The sequence below is a fragment of the Pholcus phalangioides genome, unplaced genomic scaffold, assembly GCF_987345545.1.
Source record: "Pholcus phalangioides strain wild (caught in Gottingen) unplaced genomic scaffold, Ppha-v1.0 ptg000015l_1, whole genome shotgun sequence".
In the NCBI taxonomy this organism is placed as follows: Eukaryota; Metazoa; Arthropoda; class Arachnida; order Araneae; family Pholcidae; genus Pholcus; species Pholcus phalangioides.
This window is the reverse complement of record NW_028301608.1, coordinates 90,992,815-91,008,348: the sequence shown is the minus strand read 5'-3', so window position 1 is coordinate 91,008,348 and position 15,534 is coordinate 90,992,815. Positions and strand designations below refer to the sequence as shown.

The 15,534-nt window shown below is 33.3% G+C and overlaps 1 protein-coding gene across 2 annotated transcripts in view; it reads right to left on the bottom strand.

The window, feature by feature from the left end:
* LOC149077030 (protein tweety-like) overlaps positions 1-15,534 on the bottom strand; it is a 44,376-nt gene that overhangs the window by 22,136 nt on the left and 6,706 nt on the right. For both annotated transcript variants that reach the window (XM_089244762.1, XM_089244763.1), the window contains exons 4-10: positions 15,144-15,258; positions 11,326-11,483; positions 9,851-9,962; positions 5,512-5,750; positions 2,571-2,666; positions 2,284-2,356; positions 1,776-1,845 (exon numbers count right to left, since the gene is read on the bottom strand). In XM_089244762.1, coding sequence (XP_089100888.1) covers positions 1,776-1,845; positions 2,284-2,356; positions 2,571-2,666; positions 5,512-5,750; positions 9,851-9,962; positions 11,326-11,483; positions 15,144-15,258 — 863 coding nt within the window. The remainder of the gene's footprint in view (positions 1-1,775; positions 1,846-2,283; positions 2,357-2,570; positions 2,667-5,511; positions 5,751-9,850; positions 9,963-11,325; positions 11,484-15,143; positions 15,259-15,534) is intronic.

The window sequence follows — 15,534 nt, the reverse complement described above, 5'->3', positions numbered from 1 at the left end:
GGCTAGCTCATGAACAGGTGCCACTACTTGCCAAAGTATTTGTGTGATTGGGGAAGACCATGGACTGGGGGTGCATGAGGATGGCACTCAAGAACTAGTGGTGAAAAATGTCTAGGAGTTGACAGTAGATGAAGTGATCGATCTTATTTGCACGCACCAGGAAGAGTTTATGGATGGTATCTCGTCTGAGAAAGAGAGAAGTAAGGAGAAGTCCCTCACATAAAATGAGATTAGAGAGATGTGTAGAATATGAGAATCTGTGCATAACTCTGTAGGAAAGAACCACTCAAATATAGCTATAGCAGTAAGTGAGCAATGAATCTGTCGAATGAACACTGCAATTTCCTATTTCCCAGAAATCCAAAAAGAAGGCAAAAGCAAGTGTCATTGAATAAGGTTCTGTTTGAAAGTCACGCAAAACAAAGAATAAGCAAACAACAGCGAGTCCGTAAATCATCCTAAACATTGGAGATCAAGGTGAACCGGATGGTTTTATGGTTTTATTGTGTTGCCATCCCTTTTTTTGAAAGGATTTGTTTACTTTTTACTGTTCAATACCAGTGTAATAGTTTTTAAAAAATGAAGCACTTTCATTTCTAGCTCTTCGCTCAACATTGTAAATATTGTTTATGCCTCTGCACATGCCATAAAAATACAGAAGATAATTTAATGCTATTGGGTAGCATCAGAGTCACAAAACCTAGAATAGGCCTATGTACCCCAACTGCTTTGTTATGCAAACTGTTGTGTCACATATACACAAAATGTGTACCATAATTTTGAATGATGAATATTACTGCCCAAGATCATGAAAAACAAATACAAAATTATTTTTTCCATCCAGACAGAAGTTCTTAATAATTACTCTACTTGTTGAACCCTCAAAATTTCAAAATGTTTTTTGCAAAATTTTGATTTTTTTATTTGCGAAATTTATACATCCCTAGTGATGATATATGTATGTGGAGCTATCTTTTGGCATAGTTGAAGACAAGTTATTGGCACATCAACAACTGAAACTGAAGTTGCAAAAGAATCATAAACAACCAAAGAGGATATTTGACTTCGTAAGTAGACCATTTCAGGATACGGTGAATTTGACTTTCCCATACTTCAAGTGGACAACAGAGCAGCTGTAAAATTGCTACACAATCAAGAGTACCACAGACGCACCAAACACATTGAACTGAAACATTTCTTTGTGCATGATGGTAGAATGGATGTCAAACAGGTCTTTATCAAGAAACAAGTGTCTGAAATCACGACTAAGCCATTGATGACATCAAAACTATTGACTGTGTCACTAAATGGAACTCTTTGAAGATACAAACAAGAGTATTAAAGTGAATATAAACACAATATTGAATGTTCTTTTAATTATTAGGTTTCCAGAAGATGGCGACATATTGTTATTCCTCAAGCTATTTTCCTCTGTCATTAAAAGCATGTAGCTCCAGTTTTGCTTACATTAGCAACTGCATGTTTAACCTTGCACAAGCATAGCTGCATAATCAGGCATCAATCAAGCATAGCTGCATAATTCAGTGAATACTGAAGCCACTCATACAATTAAAATGCTTGCACAAAATTCTCATAGAGATGCTCAAGCATGCTTGCACAAAATGATTGAACACACAAGCTTGAAGTTAAATTTGTAGTTGCCTTTAAGCTGTTGGAAAAAAACTAAAATGCAAGCATAAGGATTTTTTGTAGAAAATTGCTAGAAAATATGAAAAAACATTAATAGTCTAGCAAAAAAAAAAAAAATAACTTACTAGACTCAATAACACCATCAACTTGTTGATAGAGAAATGGTTCCAGATTTACACAGAAATCAGATCCAGCCTGGAGAGTGAAAAAAATATATTTTAACATAAGAAATTTCAGAACTCTAATTCTTTTTCTCTGAAATATAACTAAAAATTTGTATTTAAAATGAAAAAACATTACACAAGCTTTTGCATAATACAGCACAAAATGTGTTACACAAAAATCTCAAAATACATCTGTGAAGAAGTAAAGTCATATTATCCGTCCTGCACAGCCCTCTTTTACTATAAACTTTTCCTATATATTATATATATATATATAATATATAGGAAATATATATTCATATATATTCTATATATTCATACATCATATATGAATATATATATTCTATATATTCATACATCATATATGAATATATATATTCTATATATTCATATATGTGGACAGAATAGATAAGAAAAGAAATGGACCAAAGAGCAAAAATTAATCCAAATACAAGTAAAATGAGCTTACCTTATATATAACCAAATACCATGAATCAGGGTTAACACACACAAACACAGAAAGCAGGATGAAAGCAGGGCGTCTAGAATTTAAGAATACATTAAAATACCTTTCATTACTGTTTCTCATTATTCAACTAATCCTACAGTAAGACAAATTGAGAAAAATATAGTAAGAAAATTACAACTGACAGTGAATAGAAATTAGAAATTAATAAACTAAACCATTAAAATTTATACTCTATAAATATGAGTGGAAACATCAAACACATGCCAATAATAAAAAGAGAAACTTACAAGCTTGACAAACATCTGGAATGTTTGATAGCACCCCAAATGAACGTGCAGCACAGAACAATGGGGAGGCATAATATTCCAATTGTCACTGGCCATCTAAAATTTGAGAAAAATACAAAGTACAGTCGACCCTCAGTATTTGTGGGTGGGAAGGGGGGGGGGGAGAATACATTCTGGGAGTTACCAGGAGTATAAAAAATGTAGGAATAACCAAAAACAAACTTCTATTTTTTGGCATCTCATGTGACAGACAGCATCTGCTTTGTGTGACAGAAGTAGAAGTGGTGTCCAGTGACTCATGGCAATGTTTCCTGAGAGAACATTTTAATGTCTGTTAATTGTTTCTTTACTTTAGTAAATTTGTTTGAGTATGGTGACAAGGCTTCCTCTGCCAATTTTTTACATGTGAAGAAAGTGCTATTAATGGGTCTATGTCACAGAAAAAATTCCATTTCAGATTTAGACTCACCGTGCTCTTGCGCTATGTTGCTCGCAATGAACCTTCTTAATCTTGATCATTATGTGGTATCTCTTCAGTTTTCAGAGTAAGAGCGATAAATTCCTCTTTTGTCAATTTCTGAGAATGGCTGTTCATTAGTCTCCAATTTTTTCTATGCCCACACATCATCGAACCCTTCTCCATCCACCTGTCCCACTAATGTGACAATATGTTACCTTAGCTCTTTGGCTGGCTCCACAGAAATGGATATGTGCCACAAGTGTACAAGAGCTCCAAGGAAAGATTGAGAGATTCGGTGCCTCTGTAGTCAAGTGGTCTAGGGCATTCACCCGGAAAGTGAAAGGACGTGGGTTTGATTCCCTGCAGAGGCAGTTGAATTTTCTCTTTCCAAAATATATCTTCGCAACACACACGCACACAGCCAGTTGTTAAAACCTTCGTAACATATATATAGTCAACTCTTGTTTTACGAACCCGTATGGACTTGATAATTAGTTTGTAAAATTGAGAGTTCGTAAATGGGAGAAACAATAAAAAAAAAATGAAGCACAATCTTTTCCATTTTCCATACTTTAAAAAAACTCATTCACGGGTGAGCAAAAAAAACTATCATAAGTCATCCATAATAAATATTCAATGTGTCCAAAACTTCAAACTTACAAAATATGAAATAAAAGCACAGTAACTTTTCCTTTTTTTGATACTAATGACTTGAAAAAACCACAAGCAGATAAAACAACTGTTTAACACTAAAAGTGGTCAGAAAATCAAAAACTATCTGGAAGTGTGATTTGGTCTTTGTCATATAGGTGTTTTGTTAATTTTTTTCAAGTTGATGGTTTGAAGCTGTTAAAATTCTGTTTGAAGTCTGTTGTCTGTTCGATAAATTAATGCTAGTCACATAACTGCTTTCACTTTCACATTTTTTTATTTGGTTAAAGATATTTTTAACTTCAATTTTTATTTTTCATGAATGGTTTTTAAGCAGAGGTTTTGGACACAAGTGTTTTGGATAGTATGGTAAAAACCACAGTAAAACTGTCCAAAATCTTGTCAACCCAGAATAAATATGTAATAACATTTTCTATTGAAAACTATTTCAGACGTGCCAACTTTTGGAATCCAGAAATCTGGAGATTCGTCCGAGGGGGTACCCCCACTGGCACTCATAGACTGGATCAAAAAAAAAAAAAATTTTTAATCAATTAAGACAAAGTTCCATTATCCCTTCCCCTGAGGCAGGTTCTGCATTGCCCCTGAGCAGAATATAATTCCATGTCAGTCTTTCCATGCAGAATAGAGAAATCACAGGTACGTATTGTTCATAAAACATAAGTTTCCTTTCGTGGATGCTATCAGTGATTGATAATCTTGGATATATGAACTCTTAAAAGCTTTATATAGCTTAAAGTTTTATATTTTCTTTCTGAAAACATATTTAATTGGAGGAAACAATTGAAAAAACTTCAAAATACAAAGCTGCTGACAAAAAAACTTGTGTTTACCGCACGGCTGTTAATGAAATACAATAAGATTATACAGGAATTTCAGCAACCAAGGTCATGCCAATGATTGCCGATAAACGCTATGTAAACAGTCATGTCTTTGCCAGTTGCTTAAATGCGGTCACCAAGACTTTTTTTATGGCTGTCCTCTATGGGTGTTTTCCATAACGATGACAGCAGTCATTGACATCACGACAACGTGAAAGCTCATATAAAATCTAATTTTCTGCCAAAATCCGGAGAGCAGGAGGAAGGATGAAAAATCCGGAAAGTTGGCAGATCTGCTATTTAATTCACACTCTTGTACCAGTAGCCTACTTTATAAAAACAAAGGTCCTAAACAAGTTGATGAACTTTGCATTTTAGATGTGGTTATAACGCATTAATACCCAGAAGTGTCTGGGGGGGGGGCATACATGTGCCCCTCGGTTACACAAAACCTAGTAATATTAGTAAGCTACTTTTTTTTCTTTCAGTATATCTTTAGATTGAACATGTTTTTAGAAACCAATTATTAGTTTGATTCACAGGAGCACCAGTGAATGAAGGGGGACGGGACCCAACATTAATTTTTTTCAAGAGGGGACCTACTTTCAATCAAGAAGGACCCAGATTGTTCCAATTACCTGAATCCTGAGACCCAGATAAATTAAAGCAAAGTGTCATATCTGCACTCTTTTCACCCACTTTTCAAAACATTCATCCAGCTTCAACACAAACTGAGAACTAAAGCAATACTGCAAGCAATATGGTAGAAAAAAATAAAAATTAAAATTAAAAACAGATTTTTTTTGTTATAATTAATCTTTGATTTAAAAAAAAAAAGATCTGGATTCTTTCAACTTTTAAAACAAATAGGCCACTACTGGTGCACTTACCTTGACATAAAAGATATAGAATGATTGACTTAAGCAGATACAAACAAATTGTTTTTCTCACTGAAATGACTGATAACTGGTCAGTAAAAATCAAATACCTGATGACTTCTACTTGATCAATCGTATCCGGAATCACTTTGAGATTAATGGAATTGACTTTTTTATTTATGTCATGAACCTTGTCCATCCCTTTAGACACACTTGTTTTCATGAACATAACAGAATTCAGGAGGCGGTCACGGAGGGTAGTATTAAGTATTTCAGCATTCTGAAATACATCTGTGAGTTTCTCCAAGTCTTGATCAACATCATTACTGAGAAGTTCGATCCTTACTGTCTGTGAAGGAAATTATGAGAAATACTTATTTCTTAATTATTAAAAAACCTCATCAAAACTATTGTCAAATCTTGTCTATTATTCAGATCTTTTTTCATAACTTATGCACATATACAGTTAACAGCTTGGCTAACAAGGATAATTCGTTCTGGAATCATGTTCATTAGCCGAAATCTTTGTCAGCTAAAACATGATTTCCCATAGGTTTTTATGGAAAGTAGTTTAATTCATTCCAGGTACAGCCCAAAATTTAAAGATAACTTTTTTAAATAACTAGAGAAATAAAAAGAGCTATAAGAAAGACAAAAACTGATAGACAGCTAAAATAAAGAATTTTAAAATTAAATTAATTAGAATTTAACAGGAAAATGAAATACTAAAGATGTGTTGGATTTTGCACTTTGTACACAGCCAATACCAGCTTTAGTATACTAAAGCTGGTGTATTTTTAAACCTTTATCATTTGTGTGTGTAAACCTTTGTCAAGGTCACTGCTCCACGACACACAGTTTGAGAACCCCTGGCTTAAGGGGTAAAATTGAGATACCCTGGATCTCAATTTAATGCTTGTAATTTTTCAGCTGATATTGAGAGGGAAACAAAATTTTTGGCTAAAATCGGAAGAAATTTCTAGTAATGCCAGAGAGCGGGAGAAAGGGTGAAAATTCTGGAGTTTCTCCTGCCTTAATCCAGAGAGTGTGGGTCTAAGCATGGAATTTCCCAAGATCAGGTATCATGCGTTTGCAACATTCTATTCACATACAATCTTAATTCACATTACTTTGCATTGATCAAATTGGATAAGTAACCAGCTCAAATTGCTTTTTATACACTACTAGCTATAATACCCGGCGTTGCCCGGGTTTTCTTCAATGAGGCTTTTTTGGATCACGTGATATCTCCCCCTTTCTTTGAGGGACATGCAAACCGTGTCCAAGTTCACCAATATGGCGACTTCCTACGCGATTCATGAAAGAAACAAATCTAGATTTAAAGAAATGTAAAAATAAATATACATATTTTTCTTTCTTTTTTAAAGGGTTCTAGGTATTTCGATCCCCCCCCCCCTGAACTTCAAGTTATCCATCTCTGCCTGTGTCTGCTACAAAAAATGCTTAATTAAAGCTGTGGAATTTTTTCGATGCACTTTTCACGGGCTCATAACTAATTTTAAAATATCCTAACCCACATGAATTCATGCAAATAAATATCAAGAGAGACAATATGGAGACATTAATTTTCATACTTGAGAAGATATAAATGAAATCAATGATATTGCTCGAATATCCAACTCAAAAGTATAGGTTTGGCTAATTACTTCATATTTAATTTCCTGGGCTTCATATATCTCTAAGCGAACTGAATATTTCAAAAATCGAGAATTCAATACAATTTTTAAAATTATTGATGGGGCGGAAAATCCCACTAATTTCCGCATTTCTACAGTAAAATCGACAATTTTAGCACTGATTTCTATGAGGATCACCCTTTTCCTGACTCTCAAAAGCGATGCTGATGATCATTATGACGTCTATTCAAAAAACCTCATTACTGAGAGTATATTGAAAATGTGGCAAACCATTATAAAGACATAAACTATTATACATATACTAACAGGATTAAAGAAGTGACAAACCGTTGTAAAGGCATATACACGTCTGAAACGCATTGCTAGGGAACCACGGTAACCAAAGTAAACGTTCGGAAAGTGATTGTTGAGGCCCAAAAACCACTGTTGCCCGACAGTTTTTTGCCCATTTGGGGCATTTGCCCTGCTCTGACGAAATTTTAAAGTAGCCTATCGTTCAAGTCGGGTCCCATTTGGTATATATGCAAAATTTGGCGACGATCGATCTAAAATTGTAGATTTGTATAGAGAACATACACACACACACACAGAAAATCAATTTTATATATATAGATTATGCATTAAGTAAGAAAAAATTACTTTCATTTTTAAACATTTTAATTAAAAACTTCAGACAATTGCTTGTGGCTACACAATATTTTTGTTTGTCCATCTGGTGTGTACATGTACAAATTTTTGCTATTACCAACACGCGAACAGGCGACGAAAAGCTGTCCGTGTGAAAAACAGGGCTCAAGTAGGTCGATACCTGCCATTGCTAACAACTGGCTTTGCGCTTTGTTGATTGTCATGGCAAAAGTTAAATGAATCGGGAACTGTAATCGCTTGAAAGTGAATTTAATTTCTTCAGTAATAATTGGGATACGTGGAATGTGAACGTGTCTTCTCCTCCGGAACATCCAGTTAGAATCGTTGCTTCAATGATGTAAGTGTGCAATTTCTTCACGCAGAGTCTGTTGCCATTGCAGAGTATCGGTGTCTCCACATTTCTTAAAAGCAGGTTGATACCGGTTGAACTCACATGTTGGTGCAATTCAACCAATGTGACACTGGAATGCGGATAGTAGCTGAAAACTCTAAACATGATATTCAAATACTGATGCATGAATATGATGTCAACAAGGGCGGTATCAGCTCCTACTTGGATTTTTTAAAACGGCAAGCGTGAGGCATTGCATTAAAATGAGATGTTCGAGCCACGCATTAGTTAACACTTATGCTATAAGAGATAATTCAACTAACAGTTTGCAAGCCAAAAGAGAAAAATAAATGACTATGACTACATGAAAAACTGTTGCTATCCCATTTCCAGCTGACATCAGAACAGCTCAAAAAAAAAATTTGTGGAGCACCACCGAGCACGGAGGATAGCTTGGAAGGACTTCGTCTATGAACAAGGACTAGCTGAAAGAGCCCTGATAGATAAGACATTGTTCATGAGAGGTGTACCTGCTGATGTGTGTGTGTGACATGGAAGCTGAAGTTAACTGCTTTCCTCTGACAGTGTTAGTGCCAGAATTCCACCCAAGCAATTTAATAGGAAAAACAAGCTCAGGTTCGCATTTCTTGAATTCGAAGATGAAGTTTAAGAAAACTGTTTCGCATAAAGAAGGTTTGTGGTAGCCAGACGAAGATTTTTGCAGCTTAAACAGCAACAACAGAGCCTATGCCAAAAAATTGGTAACATACCAAAATAGGCAAGTCAACTCCAAGAAGCTTTTTTGTAAGTGGTTTCACTTCAGAAACAACCATTTGTGATGTTGTACCTCTTTCCCAAGGCATGTTCAATGTCAATGTTTGTGAGAGATGACCCCAAGAGTATGATTGTATGCCTTGGACAGTAGGAGTAAACCTAAACCTTTTCATAAATCAAAGGCCAAGACAGAAATTCCAGAAGTTTGGTTGTTCATCAAAAAAGCCTAGACAAGGGCCAGCAAGTAGGGATGATGGTAAAGGGATGCATACTAGCAATATTGGCAATCGTGTATCAAATAACATGTACACCAAGAGCAGATTCTCACAATGATGGTAAAACTGTTGATTGTGATCCTGGCTGTAATTTGAAGAGCTCAAAACAAACGAGAAAACTGCCAGCATAATTGAACGACCATGAACTGTAGAGAAAATGTTATAATTTTATGATTTCAAAGCATGTTGTGTGCGCATTTATTTTAGTATTTTTTGGTGTATTTTTGCATTCATGTATTATTTCATTTTTTGCATTTACATAGTTTTACTATTGCATTTTGTATTGCATACTTTTGCTTTCAATGTATCATGAATGAGGACATTCATGTATGTCAGTATAGCCAAACTGTAAGACCAACAACTACTAACATTTTTGGAGGATATAGTTTTGCAGGTGATGGTTGGTAACAGGTATTGTGGTTGATGTTTTGCCACATAAAGACGTGAACTGCAATGTGAACGATGTTTCATATATATATCATTTCTTTAATTAAATCCCAACTAAAATATATCTTTGATGTTTCATCATTTGAGTGATTTATTGGGCTTATAGTTTGTACTTCAAAACATATTAGAGAGAGGAAGGCTGAAAAATAAAGTTTGCCTCTCCAGACAAAAATTCAAAATTAGTCGTATACATTTTAATAAATATGTGTTGTTAATCTCGAAGAAGCTAAGAAATTCAACAAATCACATAAAGACAGCTTAGAAATCTTGAATATGGAATACTCATAACAGTACAAATAAGCATTTGAGCACATACTTGAGTTTTCACTGAGCTAATAACTTCTGTTATATTCCTGGAAGCAGATGAAACTTGATTGATTCCGTTGTGAACAGTATAATTACCATACAATCCACCAGCGAGTACTTCACTAGACAATGTTAGAGGAAAAAAATTAGAAACAAAAAAAAGACGAATTTTCTAACAGATAATAGTTATGAATAAAACAGGACATGACAAATCTTAAGTACGAGGCCACTATTTCAACTGAAAAATTTATATTGGCACCTAAAATTCTATTCTAAATTTTAATCTGAGGATGGAAACAAAATTTTCTGAACTTATATTAGCGGATTTACCAGCATGTGAAAAGGTGTTGTCTGAAAACTGGAAGGAAAAGGGGTTATTTTTGACTGTTTCTTTCAGAAAAAAAAACTTGCTCTCAATTTCGCTTCTGGGAAATTCAACTGGTGCTGAAAATCTTTTTTTTGATTTGTCACGCAGGCCTAACAGATGTTTACATGCTTCGTTGTTTACCAATCGACTGACTCATATTCTTTTCCCTCATGCATGCACACACACATCATCCGTGACATCACAGCTGTCAGTTTTTATTTGCTGGAGGCGGCACTGCACATTCATAATTGAAAATGTCTTTCAGACTATACTCGCTTAAAATTGGAGCTATAGTTTTGTGAAACCATTCATCACACATTGTGTCATCTACCAAACCTAATTTTCAGTGCAATGTCTTAAACATGAAATTGTTTCTTCGCTGTCGTCTAGGAGCCATCCTTTTCAAGCAAAAAAAGTTTGTTTTTAAAATTTTTGGCAATTTCCTCTGCTTTTTTGCCTAATTATGGCACCATCGCTTGATGAATTTTTAGCTCCTTGAGAGACACTGCTGAAATTAGATTTTCTCTTCCTTGCTTTTGTCAATATTCAGTTTCATCATCAGAATGTTTCTTGATTCTCGACATCTCGAGATAGAGAAATTCCATACTCTTTAGCAATTTTATTTTGGGTGTTTGTTTTTAATTGCATCCAAAACTTTTAATTTGATCCATTGACTCTAATCCTTTCTTTTTGTGCACATGGGTTCAAATTTCTCTTAATTTCAAAGTATTGCATGAACCCTTAGCATTTGGGTAATTTTTTTAAAGATTTTTACTTAATTAACGCCCTCTATGGGCTTAACAAAGAAAAGAAATAAAATATAATTCAATGTACTGAAAATGCAATTTGAAGCCAGTTTTAACCTCCAAGTAACATTTTCTTATAATTTTTAAATGTTTCATCTAATAAAAGTATTATGTATACATAGCGGTTAATATATATTTGCAGTTTTTGTATGTGAATTTGACAGGAAACTTTAACATTGTCTCTATGAGAGAAATGTTCACTTTGGATGATTTTATTGGTTTAAGCAGGGAATCTGTTTATACATTACTCGATTAAGCAGAGGGTAACTGTATATATTTTTTAACTAAAAAAGTAAATGATTTTGAAATTACCAGTATAGAATGAAAAATAGGGCCAAAATCCACTTTAACTTCAATTGCTTTTTCCTTTTCTTCAAACTTGAAGCATACCATTCATAAAGAAAAAATATAAGGAATGCTAAGAGTGTGAGAATGGGCCAGAAACCTACAGTAGCTATATTTCTTAGTACCTGTTAGGAATACACACAAAAAAAATCTCATAAATGAGTTACAATAAATTTTTGATAATGTTGCACTTGCTTAAAAGTTCATTTGAAAATTTTGGATCTTTTTAAATAATTAATAATTTCTTCCTATGCTCTATGAAACAATCTGCATAGTTGACTATATTGAACAATATAATATTATACATGCAAGTTATATCACACACACACACACACACAAATGATAATCACTCATTCAATAATTTATAAGTTATTCCACTTATAAATTAAAAAAAAATACTATCAATACAATGAACCAAAAAAAGCAACAATTTATTGTATTTCATAACTGAAGCAGAGTTTCCCAAAACTTTTGTTCTATCACTCCCCCTTCTTTTTAAGATTTTAGAAGAAAATATTTTTCTTCTTATCGCCCAAAGTTCAAGCCAACCCATAGGAACCCACTAGACCAGTGGTTCTTATTAGGGGGGGGGGGGTGCCTACCATTAAATTTTCCTGCAAAAGTTTCTTTTTCGATTAGCGATCATACATTTTCCATTTTGATTCAGAAAAAAATATTAATACCTAAAATATTTTGTGGTTCTACTACATTTGTACTTTGCATTATTAGCATGCTACTTCTTAAGGCCGAAACACACAACACTGATGTGACGTGATAATCATGTCACGTGAGTGTAGTGTGATTTGGCCTTTAGATTTTATACTCCTGTAAGCATGACTCAAAGAAAAGCATGAAATATTTTATCATGTATAACAAACATGTATAAAGTATATTGTTGTTCTGGCTGGAATCAAGGGGTAAGAACACTTAATAACCAGAACTGTTCAATGAATTTTTTATCCAAATTAAAAAATAGTAACTATTATAAAATAGTAATTTTTAGTTTAGTGAACTGTAATTAATTAAAAAACAAACAAAAAAATTAAAATTAAATATTTAGCATAGCCAAAATGGAAATTAAATAATAAGTACAAGAATATTATAAAAAAATTAATTACATTAATTAATTGCATTAATTTCTTTATTCTTCTTAATTCATCAATGTAATTAATTATATATTTTTTATGTAATTACAGAATTATCCATATACAGTAGGACCTCTCAAATCCAGACTCCTTCGGACCTAGGTGATTCCAGATTATGGATTCACTTCTCGTTTATTTCCCAAATTTTTCATAGTTAAAGCAGTAATATACCTCTGAGCACTTTGATTCATATTTTCCTTTAAAAAAAAAAATAATAAAGCAATATACAGGGTGCATAGGTAGCAGGGCGCATGGCATTTTACTGGCAAATCGTTGATCCTAGAGGCATACTTCCAATTAGAAAAGTAGTACTCAGAAATGTCATTCATGTTGCAAGGGGTTGTATGGTCATTAAAATGAAAGTTTTAACCTTTAATAACCAAATTTAAAACCCAATTAGAAAGTTGTTGTCCTGTCTCTCTTGATGCCAACAAAATTGAAAAAAAACAGTATTAAATGTGGGTTAACCGTTTTACCTACATTTTTAATGCTGTTTTTTTCCAAACTTTCTTCCGTTTTTCAAATTCGAATATCTCAGTGAATATTGCACTTACAAAAGATGATTTTTTTGTTGGCATCAGGGGAAACAGAGCAACAACTTTCCAACTGGGTTTTTGAGTACTTTTTATTTGAACCGATATATCTGAGTATTACATGTTATTTTGATACTTTTTCTAATTGGAAGCTTATAGGATCAACAGTTAAGTGCCAGTAAAATGCCATGTGCCCTGTTACCTATACACCCTGTATATGCATATAGTTACAAATAATTTAATTAAAACCGTAATTTCTCATTTATATACCATTATTAGTTATCCATGGGGGAAAAAAGCCCTTATTTTCTAAGCATTTCCTGAAGAACATCTTAAACATTCCCAAAAAAAATTCATTTTTTGCTTCTGAAGATCATAAAAGGTAGATTTTCTGATTCCATATTCTTCAATCAATATTCATACTAGTGTTACACACTCTAGATTTTCCAAAAAAGTTTCAAACTATATTATTTCTCCTACTTTTTGTTCCCAATATATTATTCATTCTTTGCCCCAATTTTTCATTTTCTATTTTTGTTTAACATCAACATGAATCTGTTCCATTGACCTCTATGTTTTCATTTTTTTCCCTCCAACATCCTCCATAAATTTAGATTTCAATTCAATTACTTTCACAACCTCTTGTACCTCTTTAATAAGTTGCTCTTGCTTTTCTGGGTAATTTTATTTACTTCTTGATCAATCGCCATTTGCATTTGATGCTTAAATTTTTCAAAGATTTTTTGAATTTTTTTCAATGTTTCATCCATATCATTGTCATCTCCAGAACCTTTCTGTACATTTTTATAATCCTAGCACTTATATTTATTATTTTTTTCTTTGCTAACCTTCCAAAATTAGATTGTGTAGATTTTTTTAGCTTTACAAAATAATCTTTTGCGAAAAATACATTTAAGAATCATGCTTTTGGGAAATTTTAGAAAATTCATATATATAAATACAAAGTAATTGAGGGATATACATGATTTCTATCAATCAAATTTAACGATATATATATATATATATATATATTTTTTTTTTTTTTTTTTTTTTTTTTTTTTTAACCGAGCACAACTTAGGTCTATCGCCATAGGCAATTTTCTACCTAGTGAGTTGTGCCGGAAGTGTAATTGTGTGTACCTAACAGTCTGAGTGCGTATCTAGTGTTATGTATGATTTTTCAGTGCTGCCATCTATATCTCAGAAGTGAAGTGAGTGATGTGTCGTGACTGAATATTTGTACTGTTTGTAGGTCTGTTGCTCTCTGTGGCGAGACTTTTTAACGGGGAGATCGGCTCGCATTTGCGCCTCGAAGTTGGGAACCACAGAAAACCAACTCCAGCCGACCACCACTGTGGCGACGGTGGGGCTCGAACCCGGGTCCCCGCGATGCGAGTCCGTCACTATGACCACTCGACCACCACAGCGGCTAACGATATATTGTATTTTAATATTACTCACAGAAACAAAATTTTGTTTAATTGGTAACACTTGTTACCAATTTTATATCTAATTAAGAAAATGTCGGCTATTATTTACTATCAACTAGTAATGCATCATAAAATTTATGACTTATTTTCTTATTTTTTCTCTTTGGATGTTCTTTGCCCCATTTGTCTCGTTCAGTAACTTAATATGTTTCTTGCCAATGCATTCCCCCCCCCCCTCAGTTAGTAAAATTGTGTAATATGTACAGGGTGCATAGGTAACAGGGCGTATGACATTTTACTGGAACACTGTTGATCCTAGAGGCATACGTTAAATTAGAAAAAATATCCAAATAACATAGTACTCAGATACGTCATTCATGTTTCAAGGGGTTGTATAGTTATTAAAATAAAAAAATAACTTTATACAGTCGCCGTGTGCCTAAAAACCCGGTTAGAAAGTTGTTGCTTTGACTATCTATGTACTATCACTTGATGTTGATATAGATTTAAAAATAGGTGTTAATGATAATAAATAATATATATATATATATTATTTATGATAATGAGTGGACATATGACAGAAAAATCTGGTACTAAAGACAAAGTGAATATTAAAATATACAGAGTCTCGCATATGCAATAGTCTTAGAAATACAAATGAGCATTTGAATACATACTTCAGGTTTCACTGAGCTGCTAACTTTAGTTATATTCCTGGAAGCAGATGAAACTCGATTGGATCGATTTAGAGTAGCACCATTAAAATGCAATCTGACCGCAAGTAGTTTTTCACTAAACAATAGTGAGGAAAAAAATTATAAGCCAAAAAATACTAATTTTCTAACATATAATAGTTACAAATAAAAAACAGAGCATTACAAATTCTATGTGCTAGGTCGCCATGTAAACTGAAAAATTTATATTGGCACCTGAAATTTTAATTACTAAATTTTAACCTGAAGATAAAACAAAACAATCCGAATTCATATATATCAGCATATCCACCAGTATAGTAAATGAAAATCGGAAGAAAATAGGATTATTTTTGACTATTTCTTTTAAGGAAAA